Below are 17,989 nucleotides of genomic sequence, written 5' to 3' on the forward strand. Positions count from 1 at the left end.
TCTGCTGACAGACTTGTGGAAGTGATAATCCTTGGTAGAGGGATTGCGCAGCTTTTTGTGACAGTGAACACTGGTTCCCCATTTGAAGGCCTCTAGTTTCAAAAGCATGGGATATCTCTAGATGTTACCAGCACTGTTGGTGAGGATCAGAGTAGCAGAGGATACATTTGACCCTTATCTGCTACCAGAGGTGAAGGCCCATCACTGCCTCCATGTAAATTACATTTTATTTGGGATACAATTTGAAGCTTAAGATGAAAAGCTATTTCAAGGGGACCATGAACCTCAAGGGCCTGACTAAAGTAAGTACTGGGTATTTTGAGCTAAATACGTTATGGGGGCAGGCCTTCAGGGGGCAGCCAAGGTCATGGGAATATTCTAATCCTAAACTGTGCCAACGATGCTGTCTGTCTCAGTCAGCTAGACCATGCAGAGCTGGTGGGAATGTACTAAGTAGGAGTATTTATTGAAAAGTAACTCTCTCTTCCAAAATTAAGCTTCATGCTGAAGAAATAATTATTTCTGAGGGGACTCCTGTGGTTATTTTGATGCTGAAACAGAGCAATAAGGGGAGTTGCTATGACATAAAATGTGACATTTTATTGAGTCCAGATTGCAGCAGAGGCCAAATTCAAGATATTGTCTCTGCAGAAGGACCTTTAGTACAGGCCCCTGCAGCACTAGCAGGTCTTAGATGTGTATCCACAAGAGAGAGCTTGACTCAGTGCTGATACCAAATAGGAGACCTGGGAAAAAGCAAAAGCCTTTTCTTCTGGAGAAATATTAATTCCTTCTAACTAGAGGTGTCCAACAGTAAGTATCCTAAGGAAGAGATAGAAGAACCCCTTGGAGCATGTAAGACCTCCTTGGTGACTTCCCTGAGACTGATGCATGCTACCTTTGATGTTTCTTGTGGAGCATCTGGCGTGGCTGGCAGTTCCAGAGGTGCACCTTGACTGCCAAAGATACAGTCTGTGCTTTCTCAGTTGGGTAGGTGCCAGAAAGTTGTGTCCTTATTGTACTGAGAAAGACCAGGCTTCAGGCAATAACCTGAAGAGTTCAGGAGGGTAACAGCTGTAGGTATTCTTGGCTCCTAATAGGAGAGTCTGTTATCCTGTGCAGGGCTGAAGTACATAGCTCTTCAGTGAGATCTCAGTACTTTTGTTGGAATTTATTCCATCAGTTTGCAATCAGTGCAGTTATATCATGGCTCTGTCACGAAGTACTTACAGATTATAAGCTTTGGGTTTGTTGTTTTGGTTGTTTAGTTTGGTTTTTGTTTGTTTGGTTGGCTGGCTTTGGTTGGAATTTATTCACAAAAGACAAGTCTGTGGTTTTAAGTGGTACAGACAGGAAAAAGTAGATGTCTGGCAGGAGTTTTTCCTGGAAATTGTGTCTAGCTCCTGATTTGTTATGTATAATGGGATTGGTTTATAGATTCAGTAGTGGAAACAGACTGTACTGATGCTGAATTCTTAATTGCTGTTTTGGCAGCACTGGGGCAGACATTATGCATGCCTAGTTTGTACTGTGGTACAGCTTAGTCTGCAGATTCTTCCAGACCATAGAGAAAGATCATGTTTTCTCCTTCAGTTTCCCTTTTAATAGGAAATTACCTTTTCCTATCCCACCTAAACAGATTCTTCTACTTCTTTCTTCCTGACCTACAAAGGCCTTCCTCCTTGCTTTCTCAGCACCATGCATTTGGCAAGATTCCTGCTCACCTATGGCTGCCTGGCCTGTCTCAAAGGTGGAGGGGTCTGACCTGTCACCTGTGTGTAGGCACCGGCCCTGAGGGACACACCATGCACGGGGGCTGCCAGGCCTTGCAGAGAGCCTGCACTAACAGATAATCCCATTCTGTGTCTTGTCATTGCACAAGTGGTGCTGAGAGTGCCTTTGGTTTTGTCTGGGCTCAGGTTTCGGAGCATTACCAAGCAGTACTTCCGGAAGGCAGACGGGATCCTGGTGATGTACGACATCACGGCCGAGTGCTCCTTCGTGGCGGTGCGCAACTGGATGAGCAGCATCCAGGTGAGAGCGGGACCTGGGCTGCTCCAATGCTGCTGCTGCTGCTGCTCCCTTGCTCCAGACCAGCTCCAACAGTCTGTCTGGAAGTGACATTTTTCAGTGCCCCGGGAAGTCCTATTGACCTTGTGAAGCTGAATTATCAAAGCACATGCCTGTGGTGGTCAGCTTGGGACCAGGGGCTTTGTGTTGAAGGTAACAAAGCCAGTGGTGGCCCATTAAATCAGGGAGAGCTGTTTCTGTGGCAGAATGTGGTGGGACCTGCCAAAACAGTAGTGTGGGTTTGTAAGCAGCTCATGTGCCCTGGCTACATCTCCTATACATGGTCACATCCCACCTGTGCTCAGGCAGGGAGATCTCCTTGTGTCTGGCCTATGCACAGGAAAGGGAGGTGGCCCTTTTTATTTCCTTTTTAATCTTAAAATTTGGTAACAATGTGTTGATACTCTTGGTTTTCCACCAAACACTCACTTAAAGCATTTATCTGTGGCTTATATCTTCTTGGGGAGACAAAAATACCTTTCTTTATAATTTAAATTAGTTGTGTGTAGATGATCAAGAGATGAAGGGAAATTTTCAAGGGTGGTTTTGTTTTGATTGTGCTGAGTCTCAAAAAACCAAGATCTTAGTGAAATGAGTAAGTATAGGTTGGAGGTTTCTAATATGATTAATTTCCACAAGCCTGTTGGGGAAAAAACCGAAACAAACAACCACTTATGCCTTTGGACTCTGAAAGATCAATGGTTAAGATCTTTAAAACTAACCAGGCTCTGAAAATTGGGTTCCTTTCAGGAGGAAGGTTAAACTGAGCCCACAGAAAATCAAACCACATGAAATCTGTAAATTTTAATCTCTCTCTTCTTTTCCTCTCCCCATCTGTGTATTTATTTTGTTTTCAGGTTCTGTATGTCATCCAGGGCACTAGAGTGTGGAAATATGTTTGAGCCCTGTTCTTCTGCCCATGTTTTAGTGAGCCAGTGGAACTGTAGAGAGTTTGACCAGAGGTACGGGGGCTCCAGGAATTGCCTAGGAATAACAGTTCCTGCAGAGACAATTTACAAGGGTTCAAGGTTGCTTAACTTGCTTGGCCAGTGGATTTTCAGCATGGGATCATTGAGTTTAGGACAGCACATTAGACACAGTAATGCACATACAAAAATTACTGTGCTTATTAAGAAGCTCTGCCTGATCCCAAATTCTGAATAGCCTATGGGGCAAGCTGCTTTTTTTTTAGGCATTTTGTTATTTTCCTGAGAGGCACTTATGTCCTGCCTCCCCTCTGTCACCATCCCAGCTGAACATACCAAACATTTGGAGTATGTTTCCCTAGTTCAAGCTTCCTTCCACAAATCCCTGGGGCTATTGAAGGAATGGCCCTTTAATGATCTAATGGGCCTGATCCTGCTGCCACTGAAGGTCTTGTTTGCTTGAGCTGGAAGGATCTGCTCTGAGTTGCTGGGTCTCTAGCAGTCTTTATTTCTCTTGCAGGAAGGTATCGAGGACGGAGCTGTGGTCTTTCTGCTTGGAAACAAATTGGATGCTGTGCAGAGGGAGACCCGGAATGTGCCCAAGGTGGAGGGGGAAAGGCTGGCAAAGGTGTGACTCAGTGCTCTGCTGCTTGACCTGCTCTGCAGCCACCCTCCAGCTGGCAGATAGCCCTTCTTGGAGCCATCTTCCAGCATGGTACCTTCCCTCTCCGTCCCACCCCCTGTTTCTCCAATGTGAACATGTACCAAGGTCCCTCTGGTACCAGGGAGGATGAGGTGGTGGCCTGTATGTGGCATACAATGGCCCTTGAGGGAGGCTCATGTATTTCTCTTGGGGCTTGATGTCCCATTACAGTCTTTCTGAGAGCAACATGCATGGCTGATTTCCCATTTGTGGGCTCCTTAATGCAACATTATCCTGCCTCTTTCCTCACTCCCTTGTCTGCCTGCCTGCTGGCACCTTGGCCCCTGGGTGGGGGGAGACAGGGTTTCAAAGGTGTTTCCTGCCTTCTGGACTCACAACAGAAAGGTAAGGGAATCAAAGTACCCTGGATGGATGCTTTCTCTTCCCAAACAACTCCCCCAGTGCTCCCTTTTGGACACTCTGGCTTGGCTCCAAATGCTGAAAAAGCATCTCCTTTTCCTGGGTTGGTGAGCAGGGTGTGCACCCCACCAGGGTAGCAGCCACCCTCCTGGCTCCAATGGCTCTTGGCGGGGTTCCTGGGGATGAGGGTGGGCCAGCTCCCAAGGCTGTGGGTGAATGGTGCTGGTAGAGAGCTGGCAGTCACCGTGGGTGCTTGCTGTGCTCTCTGGCAGGAGTACAAGGCTGTGTTCTACGAGTGCAGTGCGATGACTGGCTACAACATCATGGAGCCCATGCTGCACATGGCCAGGTCAGTGAACAGGAACAGTCACCCTGGGATACTTCCCCAGCTGGAGGTGACTGGTGTGGGCTCTCCTGGGGAATGGGCCCAAGAAGAGAGGGGCGTCAGAGATGGACTTTGTCACATCCCAAAAAAGACCTGACTCCTCTGACTTCAGGTCCTTGTCTTTTGTGCCTGGAGAGCACCAAGTGTAGACTGGATGTTTTTGCATACAAAGCTTCACCTGGTAGATCTGGCTGTTGCAAGATTAGTAGTTTAATTTGAATATTTCATCAAAAAATCCTTGCATACTCCCCCAGATTTTAAGCTGGTGTTTTCAGTTTGAAGTCTGCATGCAGCTCTAAGGGTTCTTTCTTCCCTATCTTAATAAGCATTGTACAGACTGAGCTATTTCAGTGGCAATAGTTTAAAAAGGAGATAAGATACTGTTTGGCTGAAAGAAGTTTGCCCTAAGATTTTTAGTTTTTTAAAAAACAGGTAATTTTGGGGAAAAAAAGGTATTTTAAATCTTGCATGAACGCTATCATTTTGTTTTCTTTTATCCCTTCACCACCTCCTGCATCATCTCTGTTATAGCCACAGCAGGACTTAGCTGTTCATTAACTGGGAGGATTTACTTATCAGCTAGGTGAATTACATCTCCCATAGCACGTGCCTTCAGCATGCTTTATTACCACGCTGCTGCCCAAGATGGCCCACACAGGTGGAACAAACAACCTGGGATTCTGACATCAATGGGGGAGCTTGGGAATAAGGCACAGGCCACTCACATGGGTGCTCTGATTACTACGCCATGGTGCCCCCTCTTGTATGTGTCCAGTTGCTTTCCCCATTCCCTGGAAATTCATGCTCATTCTCTGTGTGTTATTCATCTAGCCTGACTTCCAGAGAAGTCAAGTCTTTGGGCCTGTTACTTCTTGCAATCCTAAATGTAAATCCTAAATGGCTGGTGGAGAGCAAAGAGCAGAGGCAAGCGTCTTGGAAGGAAGATCTCAGTAACCAGGTTGTGTTCTTGCTCTGTGCTGCTCTTTCCAGGTTGCTGACAGCACAAGAAGACAGGCAGAGGGAGAATGCCCTGCAGCTGGAGGATATCAGCAGAAGGAAAGGGTGCTGCACATAAAGCACACTGATGTGCCAGCAAGAGACATGTGCCAATGGTATATCATGAAGCTGGGGATTCCTTTCAAGCAAGCTGAATTTGATGGTATCAGCTCTCTAGAGACTTGGGGAAGGTTCAGCTTTTCCCAGTCTGTGAATTTTGAGGCACAAATCAGGCCAAAATGTGCATATTATCTGCACTGTTCTACTTCCTAACTCTGCATGCAGCCCTGGTCTCTGGAGGCCTCTGCTTCTTTGGGGGAATTTGACTGGTCTTAGCTAGTAGCACAGATTGGGCCTTCTGTCTGGAGAGGTTGATTCCCTGTAAAGGGATGAAGTCTTGTTCCTGTTCTTTTTGGCAAAGAAGTGGCCTAGTAGCAGTGAGCAGAGGACACAGTGGGTCTGTATTAAATAGAATTTCTATGTAAGAGATAAAGAAATTATTTTAAGTTTGGGCTAGCTCTAAGTAGTGATCCAGGTCCCAGAGAGTAGCATCATCTCTTAGTTCTGCAACAGCAGCGCTCAGCTGAGAGCCCGCTGTGGTGAGCGAGAACACTTCCACCACTTCTGGCAAGATCTGGATCAGGCCCTGTATTTACTGCAGGATTTGGTTGGGCTTGTCAATATTGTAGTTAACAGATTCCATGTGTGATTATAGTATGGACTGATAGGACTAGTCATCCCAATGGCTTTCATGGCTTTGTCACCCTAATGGACATTTTCGCTGTCCTACTGTATATTTACGGAACACAGAGCAGTTGCCCTGGGACCCGCAGGCACTGGCATGTGCTGCTGATTCATAGCCAATTGCAGGAGCTGTGCTATACAAACCAGGGGAGCCATATATAGCCTGTTTTAAGGCTGAATGCTGCCTGTTTCCTCCCATTCTCTTATCCTTTCCTGAAGAATCTCCAGCAACTCGGAACTGCCTCACCCGCAGTCCTGAAAGATCCCACCGCAGTGCTTTCAAGTGCACTTGGGCTGGAAGCACAGGGCAGCTGCCTGTGGGAAATGTACCTTTTTCTCTTGCAGTGACCTTGAGCAACAGCCTCACTTTACTGGTGAAGGGCCTGAGAAAGAGCTGGATTGAACCTGTTCCCATTGGGAAGAGGCCTTCTTGTCGCTAAGGGGTGGGGCAAAGCAGGGGGAGGAGAGGCACGGGCAGAGGTAGAAACTGTCCCCAGAGGTGCTCCTGTCGGCATAGCTGCCACTGTGCCTGGCCGTGGAGCTTCTGGGGTGCGATGCTTTCGGGTTTGCAGCTCAGTGGCTCTCAAAGCCTTATTGGGACTAAGTGAGATTTTTGGTAGTGCCCTTTTCCCTTTTGTTTTCGAGGCTGTTTCTGTGTGTGACTGACATTTTAGGCACAAGATGTGATACTGCAGCTGTGAAGCAGCCCCCCAGCCTTGCGGCATAGGGAAAGCCCGTACTTTGCCATGGTCTTTCCTCTCTTGGGATAAGGCGGCCACTCTGAATGTCTGTTTATTGCACAAATTTCACTGGGAGTATCCCATGCAAGTAAAGTGCTCTGAGTCATTTACAGCCCATCAGTATTACAAAGAATTTCCATGGTTCCTCCTGGTACCCTTTACTTCTGATAGGAAAGAGGAAGTTTTTCTCTGGAAGAGCAGGATTTCTGAGTAAAAGGAAGAGCTGAAAGTAGTAAGATCCTGCTCAGTCCTTACTGTTGGCTGGCTGTGACTCACACTGTTTAACTGCACCAGCATCTTCTAGAGACTGGGAATCAGAAAGCTACAAGAGGTCCAGAAGGAAGCAGGGTAGCTGGTGTGGAGCCTGGAGTAAGACCAACAGTGCTGCCAGGGAACTGCTCGTGTTTGCAAGGAGCGATGTTTGGGAAGGGAAATCCGTGCTAAGGTGTTCTGAACATGCACCTCCCACACTCTGTACACAGCACACCCGAGACAAAGGCGTGAAATACAGCTGACACGCAAATACGGGCCAGTGTGTGTGTTACCTTTATCAGTGCTGTCATACTGCAAAGGCAAGAACCATCAGGTTCTTTTAATGTACAACCTTGAGTGGTTTTCTTAGTGTGCAAACAGTACAGACAATAAAGAAATGCTGTCTTAGAAGCGGTTGTGTTGAGAGATTTTTTTCCAGGCACCGCAGGAGATTCAGCCTCCCATCTTCAATCACTGATTGTAGTGTGACCTTCCCTTTTCACTGCTCAGGAAGTGGCCTGTCCCCCATGGTGGTACACAGGGGTTCTTACAAATAGGGAGAGAGTTGACCAGGACCCCACGTTTTGGAGGCAGAGGCTGTTTTTCAAGCAGCCAGAGTCCAGCTGTTCAGGGAAGGCAGAGCATGGGGGAGAAAAAGGTGAGACACTTCCCCAGTGTCGGGGGGGTAGTGCTTTCAGAGAGGGCAGGTTCTCACCTTGTTACCTATATTCATAGAACTAAATCTTTATTTTGTTAATATCCCATGCATCCTTTTCACTAGAGTTAGGAATTTGGTTGCTTTTAATCCTTGTGCCCTGGCATGGCTCCAGCTTGGATGTTCATGCCTTACAGAACTAATCACTCTGCAGTTTTGACCAAACAAATTATTACTCATTTCCCCTGCTATAAACTGACAGCACAAGTAGTTCATTGTAACATGTATTTTTTTAAAGCAGGAAGGGTGGATTTTTGTTTCAAGGATGACAAAATGGCACAGAATTTGAGCAGGCTGAGCTTGGACAACGATAAACAGCAGGGAGGGGTTTATTACTGGAAGGTCTTTTGTTGTCTCTCAGCACAATAATTAAATATCCTGTTAGAAGGCCAAGATGCGGTCTAAAGGGGCATGCTGCTAGTTTTTAAACCTGTCTGATCTCAGACCCAAACTAGACCAGAATTTCCAATAAATTCATTTTACTACATCCTTCTTTTTTACCAGAATCTCTCCTGCCTCTAAATGGAAGCTCTGTGAGCAGCCACCCTTTGTAAGTGACTGCTGGAAACTGCAGCATAAATGCAAGTAATGGGATATCCTGAGGGGGCATGAGATGAGGGAGGATGCAAAATATGACTGCCTGGGGGCTTATTCCTTCACCACATTGGCTCCAGCCTCTTAGTGAACAAGTGACTTTTTGCACATAATCTGTAAGGTATTTTGGAATCATATCACAAGAAAGTACTCTTCTTATAGCCTGGGAAGCCTTATCCTGGCACATGCAACAGTGCAGCTGTGTACACAATCAGGTTGAAGGGCAAAAGCAAAAAAACCCAGCTGCTCTGATAAGCAGCCATGGTCCCACAACTCTCTGCAGGCCGGCAAAGGGACCTCACTCTGCTTTGCTTCCACTTGTCTCTTTCATGTTAATATGCTAAGGGTAAGCATAAGAGGATTAGGCTGACAGCATCTCTTTGAAAAGCCAAAACAGGGCTGAAAAGAGAGCATTAAGCCACAGTGTAAAGTTTAAAGCTTTTCCACAGGACAAATGCAGGAATTGCAAAGGTTTGAGATGTTGTTTTCCACTACCTTCTTTATTCCAGCAGCCTGAACTCCAAGGGACACTTTCCATATACACACAATTAATGAGTTCCTGCTATGGGGATCATGCAGTCACTCACACATTATTTTCTGTCCTGTCACCTTCTGTTTGTGTCTTTTCATGATCTTTTTACTTGTTGATTGCTTAGACTATAAATATATATAGACCAAGTACTTCATCTCCAATTATAAATGTACCTCACAGCCCATTATACATCGTCACATGCTCTGTTTGGCGATCTCCCTCTCAGTGCCAAGAGACCCGCGGCGCTGCAGTTCAGAGCTTTGCTAGAAGGCACTCATTACTTACCTGGCTGTTGATGAGTTACACGGAAATTTCGGCTGGCGAGGCTACAATAACCCGACTCCAGCCTCTGCAGCCTGCGGGGCGTGTTTATATACGTATATACGATGCTGCAAACACAAGTGTAGCTGTGTGCTACTTCTGAATATACTAGTCCACAGGAGACCTGACCAGGTACAATTAGTCTTCTCAAGGTAAACAAGTATCTGCAGTAAGTATCTATTACTCCAGCAATAAGCTGAGGATGTGGAGGTGGGGGGGGCCTGTGGTGTATCTCGCCTTTACCTGCAGGCTCTCCCAAGCGCAGGAAGCACTTGTGCACGGTCATACCCATTTGCTGACCCAAATCTGCCACGGTGGGAGGGTTCTGTGCTTTCCTGTTTGTGCATGAAATCCCTGGACATGGCAAGAAGGCAGTGGCTCCACCAAGGAGGGCCAGGACCTGAGCAGGGGCCAGCATCTCTTGCGGCTTCCAGGTTCTGCCGCATATTCCCTGCAACAAACCTTTCAGTGTGTAAGCAAGCTGATCCTCCAAGGCTCTATTTGACCACTTGGTTCTCCAGCAGCTCTGAACTAAAGCTTAGGCAGGATTCTCATGCGCTGAGAGAGAGACTCCTTGGGAAGGATGAAGTGATTTTTGAATTGGGCACATGGAGAGCTTAAGGCAAGCAGGAGGTTCTAAACTGGCCTTTTCCTTCCCTGCCCAGATCTCCTCTCTCCATCCCGCCCCTGAAAAAGCATGTGCGGCCACTCAGCCGTGGAGTGGAGAGGGCGTGGGTCTTTTCCTGGGAGCATCCCCCGCTCAGGGCTGCTGCTTAGCACAGAAGTATGTGGGCTGCGGCTCAAGTGAGGTAATGGGAGGATGAGACAATGTGCCAGTCAGGGCTTGATTTTAATTTACAGGGTGTTCCATGGAAAACTCTTTTAACAAGCGGGTCTGACGCCTTAAAGAAAAAAAAAAAAAGCCGCTCCAGCAGCAGTAGTTCGCTGTAAGGTGTTGCCTGCGGCAATGGAAATGGCAACGTGAGGCGCGGGAGCCGAGCCGGGGCTGCGGATGGCGCCGCAGAGCACGAGCAGCCCCGGGCGCAGGGGGCGAGCCGGGCCGGCCGGGAGCGGGGGAGGTGGCCCGGGCTGGGGTGGGCCGGGCAGGGCCGGCCGCGCCTCCCTCCCGCCCTCCTGAGAGTGCCTCCCGTCCCTGCCTGCCTCCCTCCCGCGCAGCGCGGCAGGTCGGGGCGTGCGGCGGCGCGGAGCGGCGGCCGACGGTGAGGCGGAGCGCCCGAAATGGCGGCGCCGGGGGGACGGCGGGAGGCGGGGGGCGCGGCGGCCCCGGGGAAGCGAGGCCGGGGAAGGGGCTGGGGCGGCAGCACCGGAGAGCGGGGCCGAGCGCGGCCCCTGGGCCCCGTGTGCGGCAGCGGGGCCCGGCGCTCCCTCCCTGCCGCCGTCCCTGCCGGCAGCCCGCACCCGTGGGGACCTGGCCGCGGCCACCCAACCCCGGCCCTGCCGCAGCCCTGCTTTGCTTCCCCTGCACTGCCCTGTGGCATTGCACAGCTTCGCAGGGGCTTGGCCCGTGTACGCTTTGTTGTGGTTCTTCTTTTTTTTTTTTTTTTTTTTTTTTCATTAGAAAAGTGTTTTAACCTGTTGCAGGTGGTGTCATAAACTTTGCACAGCCCGCGGAATTAGTGAAGGTGTTCTGAATATTGCCATAAATCTTGTGAAACGATTATTATCCCCCTCTGTCTTTTGTTCAGTTAAATTTCCCTGTTGTACAAATAAAGACTTGGCCTTTATGCTGGGCTTGCAGGACCCGAGGAGGAGGAGGAGGGAGAGAGTGAGCCCTTGTTTACCACGCAGTCCAGGCGGTGTTCTGTTCCCTTCATTTTCTGGAAGCTGCATCAAATGGGGAGCTGATGACGATGGGTTATTGCTGCACCGTGGTGCTGCTTGGCATGAGGAATCTTTACAAGTAGCTGCTTCTTCTTGTCCTCTCATGAAGAACATAAACTGCTGTAATTTTTTAAATCTGACTTTTCCTGAGAGCTTTTGTAATCAACTTGTTGCAGTATCCTGTTGAATTTTAGCAATGACATGTCTTTATTTCAGGCTACTGTGTAGCATCCCTTAAATTGTGCTGCTTCACTTCCTTTGTCCTCCTACAGCGCTTCCTGGCTTTCCCTGAGGGTTCATGTGGTGCCTCGTAGAACAAGGGTTGATTGAAATAGCATCACCCGTCAGAGGCCATTTAGTTCAAACAGTTTTGAAAGATGGTCCTTTTGCAAAAATGCATTTCCTTTGCCACCTAAAGGCCATTGGCAAGGTTCTAAGGGAAGCTTTTGGTTTGGTGGATGGTCTTACTACCTGATCCTGTGGAGGCCGAAGAGCCTCTTAGCATGCCACCAGTCAGACAAAGTCCATCCCAGTCCTCCTGGCTGACTGTTGTTGCTGCCAAAGGGCTGCCTGTTGTGGAGGGAGTGGAACGCCTGGCTCCATTGAGCTGTTGCTGAGCTCATGGTAGCTAGAAAAGTCAGTGCAGAAGTTTCAGTGTATTTATATTCTCTGAAGCATTTTGCGTGCCTAGGACAGGCAGTTCCCGATCTGTGGATTGCTGGAAGCTGGCCAGTGGGGAATTGGACTGTTGGAAGCTGGGGTAGCATCACTTACGCTTTATGTGGCGTGTCTGGTGACAGGTCCCTGTCAAAGGCACAACACTGGCTTGCACAGGTGGGCCTGGGCTCTGGTTTGCCACAGCTGCTCTGGGCTGCCAGTACTTCTGAGTCAGATGTCCTTGCTGGAAGCTTGAGCTGTGAGTTGAAGGAGGTGGCAGCTTTTGAGTTCCTCTGTGTAATTCTCCTCAGATCACATCCTTGCTCTGTAGTGTGCTGATGATGTATTTTGAGTTCCTGGCCTGTATTTCCTTCTGGCCATGTGCTGTATTTCTGCAAAAAGCATGTTTTATTCCAAACTGTTGCATGTGGCTTCTGCAGTGGAGGAGAATGACTTCCCCTGTTGCCTGGTAAAAGTCCTGGCACTCCCTGCTGTATGCTGGCTTCAGGAATCAATAAGAAAACACCTTTTCTGAGTGCTTGAAATAATGTCCCATGTATAACACTTCATTTTACTCTGGAGTCTGAGGTGGTTAGTCCCTCCTGTGGTACATTTTGTGAGAGTTTAACACGTTTTCTTTCTCCTAATTCAAGGCAAGTGTGTTAAATGGGGTTTATTTGCTACTTTCAGTGCAGCCTCTGAAAGTTTGTCTTTGGGTGTGAGAGATTCTTCAGTAAGGGGTGGAAGAAAGCTGCTTGTACTCCCTTGTCAAGCAAAAATGCTAGGTGGGAGTGGCTGATGAAGGGCTCTCTCTCCCTTTAGGAACTTTCCAGCAGGCCTATAATTTCCAGTAAATAAAAGTTGTATCTCGATTCTGGCTGTTTCCATTAGACGTGCACAGAAGGCAACAACTCCCCTTGCTCTTGAGACAGCCTGAGGGGGTTGATTAGAGAGCTGTGTCTCTTCTAGCCAGGCCATCCCACTGGCAAATTCACTTGTTCCTTCTATGTAGTTTGGCTTCTGCTCTCAAGAGTGCATTGGACTATTGGTTATGCATGGAAGGAAAAAGTGTACTTGCATGTGCTTGTTTGTGTAACATCTCTGTCACCGTGTGTCCCTGTTTGTGGCAGACTGTCCTGTCTGGCATTTCCAGGTAATTTGGTCATTTGTAAAGCAATCATACTGTCCCTCTGTTCTTTTTGTGCCTTCTGTTTAAGACAGAAGCTTAGAAAGAAAAAATTGACAGACTCTGAAAAACAGAAAGGGTAGCTGTGCTTTTTCCTGTCGCAGTTTACCATTACTGTCCCCAGTGGCCTCATCAGCCTTGTTCCTTAGGCCTCCTGAGAGGATGTTCTACTCCTCACTCTACTTTCTGCTCCTGAGCTCAACAGTGGGTTATCTCCAGCTCTCCCTGTGTGCACTGACAGCTGAGGTCATGAAAAGCCTGAGGAAGGGGGACTCCTAGAAATGACAGCTCATCTCAGCTTCCTTGGCTGGGAGGAACAGAAGCCTAAGTCTCCCTGGTTGTTTAAAAATCTTCAGATCCTAAGGGTGAAGGTCTCCTTCTGTCTCACTCACTCGTCCTGCCTTTCAGACTCTGATGTGATTTTTCTTTTGTCACAGCAAAGCTGAAATGAAATGAACAGTGTCACTGTAAAGTCATCCCATTTTCCCATCCTTTTTTGTACTTGCATTTTGACAGAGCTTTCCCCAGGATGGTGCCCATCTTCCCAGTCTGTGAGAAATGTGCTTTTCCTGGCTACCCTGTGTCTGAAGCCAAGGTGTGGAGGGAGAAATGAGGAATGGCAGGCATGTGGAATGGAGATGAGGTGTTCTGTCAGTTCTGTGGAGAGTGCCTCATTCCATCCCTCCCCACGGCACAGAAATTGTTGTCTGCCAGGCCCTCTTGGCAAGGATCTGCCCTGTAATAGCAGCACTGCTGATGGGCATCTTTCTTCAGTGTTTTGTCTGTCCTGCCTGCCAGACTCCTCTGCTTGTGATCTCAACAGCCTGGGATCCTGGGGAATGGATTCAGGGAATCCTATTAAGTCCTGTGTCCTGGCTGCTGACAGTAATAAAATTCTTGGCAAAATGAGCAGGAGGGTGATGACTGTTTTGCACTCCTGGAATTGCATGGCTGAGTAAGAGGTGTGTTTTGGGGTCTGGTCATTTGTATATGACCAACTTGGTCCACGTTTCTAGCCTGAGTTTCTTGTGCTGGTTGGGTGGTTATGACTCCAGCCCATGCTGGAAAACTGCTGTGCAGCTCTGTAGGGCAGGAGTGCAATAAGCTCAACATGGGACTGAAAGTGTGTCCAGCTCCTTGGAAGGATACAAGCATGAATTGATGCCATGACATGCCAGCTGGGCTTTTCATGGAGTTACACACACACACATATATATATGTGTGTGTGTGTGTGTATTTCATGCATGCTTTTGATGCCAGTAGTGGTGGGCATTATTGGAGGCAGGATACTGGTTTAGTGGGATAAGGAAGGACATCAGGAATTATATTCTGCAACAGTTGAGGGAAGGTCCTTGGCAGCTGTTTAAATTCATTTGGGTGCTGACCCACAGGCACTGTCTCGAGGGTGCAGCCAAGCAAATACACACTGTGCAAGTCTTGATTAACATTGCATTGCCTGCATCCCTGTAGGCTGCTCTGGAGCCGCCTCTCCTACCTGAGTGCATCCCAGAGAGGGAGTGTGGAGGATGTGGGGTGTGACATGGTCTCTTAAGAGAGGTGGAAATGAGACATGTGGGAGGTGCAAGAGAGGATGTTGCTCAGACCCACAGGTTGTTCCTGGCAGCGGTAATGAGGCTTCATAAAGAAAAGCTGAGGCAGAAGTCAGTGACAAAAAATGTTTGGCATTGACCATTGTTTCTTATCTGTGGCTGGTGCCAGATCTGAATACAAAAGGAGCAAAGTTCACTTATTCAAGCCAGGTTTTCTTTACTTTTGTAAGAAAGACAGCAGCAGTGGGGAGCTGGGGCAGTGGGAAGAGTTGTAAGGGTAAGTGCCTCTGCTTTGGTGAAACTTGTCCTTGTAGCTGTGATGTGGAAGACAGATGCTCCTAAGAAACAGTGGAGTTGGGCTGAAATTTGCAGCATGTTTCCCAGATGTCTTTGCCATTGTAGGAGAGGGATAGGTTTAAAGGAAGAAACACCTTTTGGAGATACTATGGAAGGAAGATCTGCTGTGCTGTACAAATGGACAAGGTGAAAACTTGTCTGATACCTCACCCTGGAACACTTCTGCTCCTATGGGGAAGAAGTGGACAGGAGAAAGATCGAGCAGATGATTGCTATTTTGCACTATTGGCATTGCATGGTGGAATGGGAGGTGTGTTTTGGAGTCTGGACTGCATTTGGGTCTTGCTGGTTGGGTGGTTATGACTCTCCAGTCCCAGCCAGAAAAGCGCTGTACACTTTGGTAGGTGCATCTCAGGCAGGAGTGGAATCAGCTCAACACAGACTGAAAGTAGTCCTTGGCAGCTCTTTCAGTACAAGTGTATGACTTACCAGCATAGCTGGAGGATGAACAATGGATTCATTGGCTCCTTCACTAGTGAAATTCAGTTAAAAGTGGGACCAGGAGTGGTTTGAGGTAGGAATTACTGTGGGAGAGGTTTCTCTTTTGTCTGGAGTGCATCGCTGACTTGTTATCTGCTGGAGTAGGAGCCACAATGCCTGTGGGGTTTTTAGGGAGTACTCTGATCCTCAGTGTCAACTGCACTGCAACAATAAAGAAAATAAGGGGGAAGGATGGTTTTGGTCAAATTTATCTGCTGTCAGAGCCAACTGGCAGATGCCAGCCACGCTGACATTTTTGGCATGCCAGCCAGTGAGCAGGACTTCTGTAGTGCCTGACAAGGCAGGCGTGAGTCATGGCTTGTGAATGTCAGTATTTCTTCTTAGCTTTGGTGGAATCCAGAAGGGAGGAATTCATGTCCCACATCTCACCCCCACACTGCCCTGGGAACAGAGATGGTTGGCTCTTTTTCTCCATGGTCACTGTAAGCTCCATGCAGAGCTCCCAGGGAAGAGGTGGGGAGCTGTGTGTGCCATCCCAGGGGTGTACAGTGAGTGTAGAAGCCAGGCACGTGGGAGCAGGAAAGAGTCTTGGGTGTGCGTGTTGAGTGCTGTGTGCAAGAAATGTGCATATTGGAAAGTGTTGGGCTTCGTGCTTGTGGTTTTGGCTGTTGAAGCATAGAAAGGGTGAGTCCAGTCCTGTGTGGAAATACCACTTGGTGAGGAATTGACCTGTGGCTGGTTGCAGGTTCCCCTTGCAGTGTGGAATAGCTTCTTCCATCTTTGTTGAGAGACTTGGCTAAGGCGAGAGGTCTGCCGGCGGTGAGGAGACATTTGGTGTGGTCTCCAATGTACCTTGTCCACTTGGAGGGTTTTTTAAAAGGACATATTTCTTGTTATTGGGAGGACCTGTTTCTGTGTTTGGGGAGGAAGAACTGTCAGGCTAGTTCCTGCACCTCTGAGTCTCAGCTGTCTGGGGTTTTTCCTCCTCCTGAGCAGGGAAAGAGTGCAGGTGTCCAGCTGAGCTCATGTGTGGGGAATGAGGTTGTGCTCAGCCCAGAGATGGGCTTTGGAGAGCCAAACAAAAGCCTGCTCTGTCCATTGTGCGCTCCCCAGAGCTTACCTCTGATGTATGCAGTGTGTCCAAGACAGAAAAAAAAGGGAACTTAAACCGCTGTGCTTAGGCCAGGATGAAATCCTGGTTGCTGACTTCACTGGGCTGTTTGCCCTCAGGCCCTGGGGAAGTGTGGATCCTAACTCACAGGTGTGCTGCAAGAAGCCTGGGAGGAGGGAAAAGCAGATAGTTGCAGAGGGAAACCTCTGCTTTCACTGATGTCATGAGCTTTACTTTGGCTGCATCTGTCTCCATGTGAAAGAGGACCCCCTTGTAGAAAAAAGGGTTTTATTGTTTGTTACTTCATCAGGAATTTTAACAGTCTTTTAAGAAAAAAGGAGGGGGTAAGCCAGCTTGGGTGAGAGCAGTGAGAGTATCCAAAATCAATTATTGTAGTTAAATCAATATGATTCTTATCAACATTGCATTTACAAGTGTGTAAGTGGGAAGCTGATTTCCCTGTGTACGAGGGCACAACTGCTGTGGATCAGCAGTATCCTCATGATTTTTAACACTGATAACCATGTGTGGCCAGCTCTGGTTCCCTCTCCTTGCATTATCCTGCCCTGGGCAGTCAGAGCTAGAACACCCTTTTGGCTGAGTTGAGTAATAGGAAGATTATTTTCTGTGCCAGAATTAACTTGGTTACTTCCAGCATGAATTTTAGATTTTTTTTCTAAATGCTTCAAAAGCAAGGGGGGCATTTTGTTTTCTGGGTTCCTCTATGCCTTTATATCCAGGAGGAACCTCATTTTCACAGTGGGCATTGAGTACTGAAGGTAGTTACTCAGTTTCTTCAGAAACTTGACTGTGTTGTTCCTGGATTTTCTCTTGGGTGTGTTTTGCTTTTAATACTTCAGGATGTCCTGAGAGTCTTAACCTACAAGTGCGCCATGCTATGGACTGCTTTTCCTCTCCTGCTCACTAATGGCATTGGATGAATTGAAAGATGGATAATGAGTCTGCCCAGAGACTGAGAGCAAAGAGCTCTGCTGCTTTCTGCTGAGCTCAAAGAAGTCTGAATGCTGGGGATGTGCCAGTTACGTTTTTAGAGGCTCCTGAGGGAGCAAAATATGTGATTTCTCCCATCTCCTGAAGTGTTCTTGGGTCTTCTTGGGATTTGAGGGTTAATCCAGGGTAGAATGTGCTACTGTAGAATGTAGACTGGACTACTTGTAGCCTTTAAATTTTAACCTTTAAAATAACAGGAGATCAGATGAGATGGTAATGGTTCCTCTTGACTTGAAAATTGACCTCCAAGATGGAGGGGTGGTTGTGGGGAGGATTAAGTTTCAAAGTAATTTTAGGCTTTCCTTTATTGAAGCTTCTTCATAGAGTGCTGAGGTAACAGGAGGGTGGGTTGGTGGAGAAATCCCCTGCAGGATTTTCCTGCTTCGTTTGAAGTCCAGCTGTTTTGTGCTGGCGTCTGTTAGAGGAACCTGTTTCCAGGTTCTTTTCCTTGCCAGCTCTAAATGCAGTGGATGATTACACTGTCATGGTTTAACCC

At 47.9% G+C, this 17,989-nt stretch overlaps 2 protein-coding genes across 5 annotated transcripts in view; both read left to right on the forward strand.

Annotated features, from left to right (window-relative positions):
- CRACR2B (calcium release activated channel regulator 2B) overlaps positions 1-7,587 on the forward strand; it is a 29,383-nt gene extending 21,796 nt beyond the window's left edge. Inside the window, exons 15-18 of one of the 2 annotated variants that reach the window (XM_019281026.3) lie at positions 1,920-2,034; positions 3,517-3,624; positions 4,332-4,408; positions 5,435-7,587. In XM_019281026.3, the coding sequence (XP_019136571.3) occupies positions 1,920-2,034; positions 3,517-3,624; positions 4,332-4,408; positions 5,435-5,519 (385 nt within the window). In that variant the 3' untranslated portion in view covers positions 5,520-7,587. Of the gene's footprint in view, positions 1-1,919; positions 2,035-2,927; positions 3,033-3,516; positions 3,625-4,331; positions 4,409-5,434 lie in introns of those variants that run through there. The other variant, XR_002043673.3, reaches the window with a different exon arrangement.
- A 2,865-nt stretch (positions 7,588-10,452) lies between these two features.
- The window catches only part of CD151 (CD151 molecule (Raph blood group)), a 36,094-nt gene continuing 28,557 nt past the window's right edge, over positions 10,453-17,989 (forward strand). For 2 of the 3 annotated variants that reach the window (XM_039553295.1, XM_039553294.1), the window contains exon 1: positions 10,453-10,558. The gene's annotated coding sequence lies outside the window, so the exon portion shown is untranslated. The remainder of the gene's footprint in view (positions 10,559-17,989) is intronic. The other variant, XM_039553296.1, reaches the window with a different exon arrangement.

The sequence above is a fragment of the Corvus cornix genome, chromosome 5 (assembly GCF_000738735.6).
Source record: "Corvus cornix cornix isolate S_Up_H32 chromosome 5, ASM73873v5, whole genome shotgun sequence".
Lineage (NCBI taxonomy): Eukaryota > Metazoa > Chordata > Aves > Passeriformes > Corvidae > Corvus > Corvus cornix.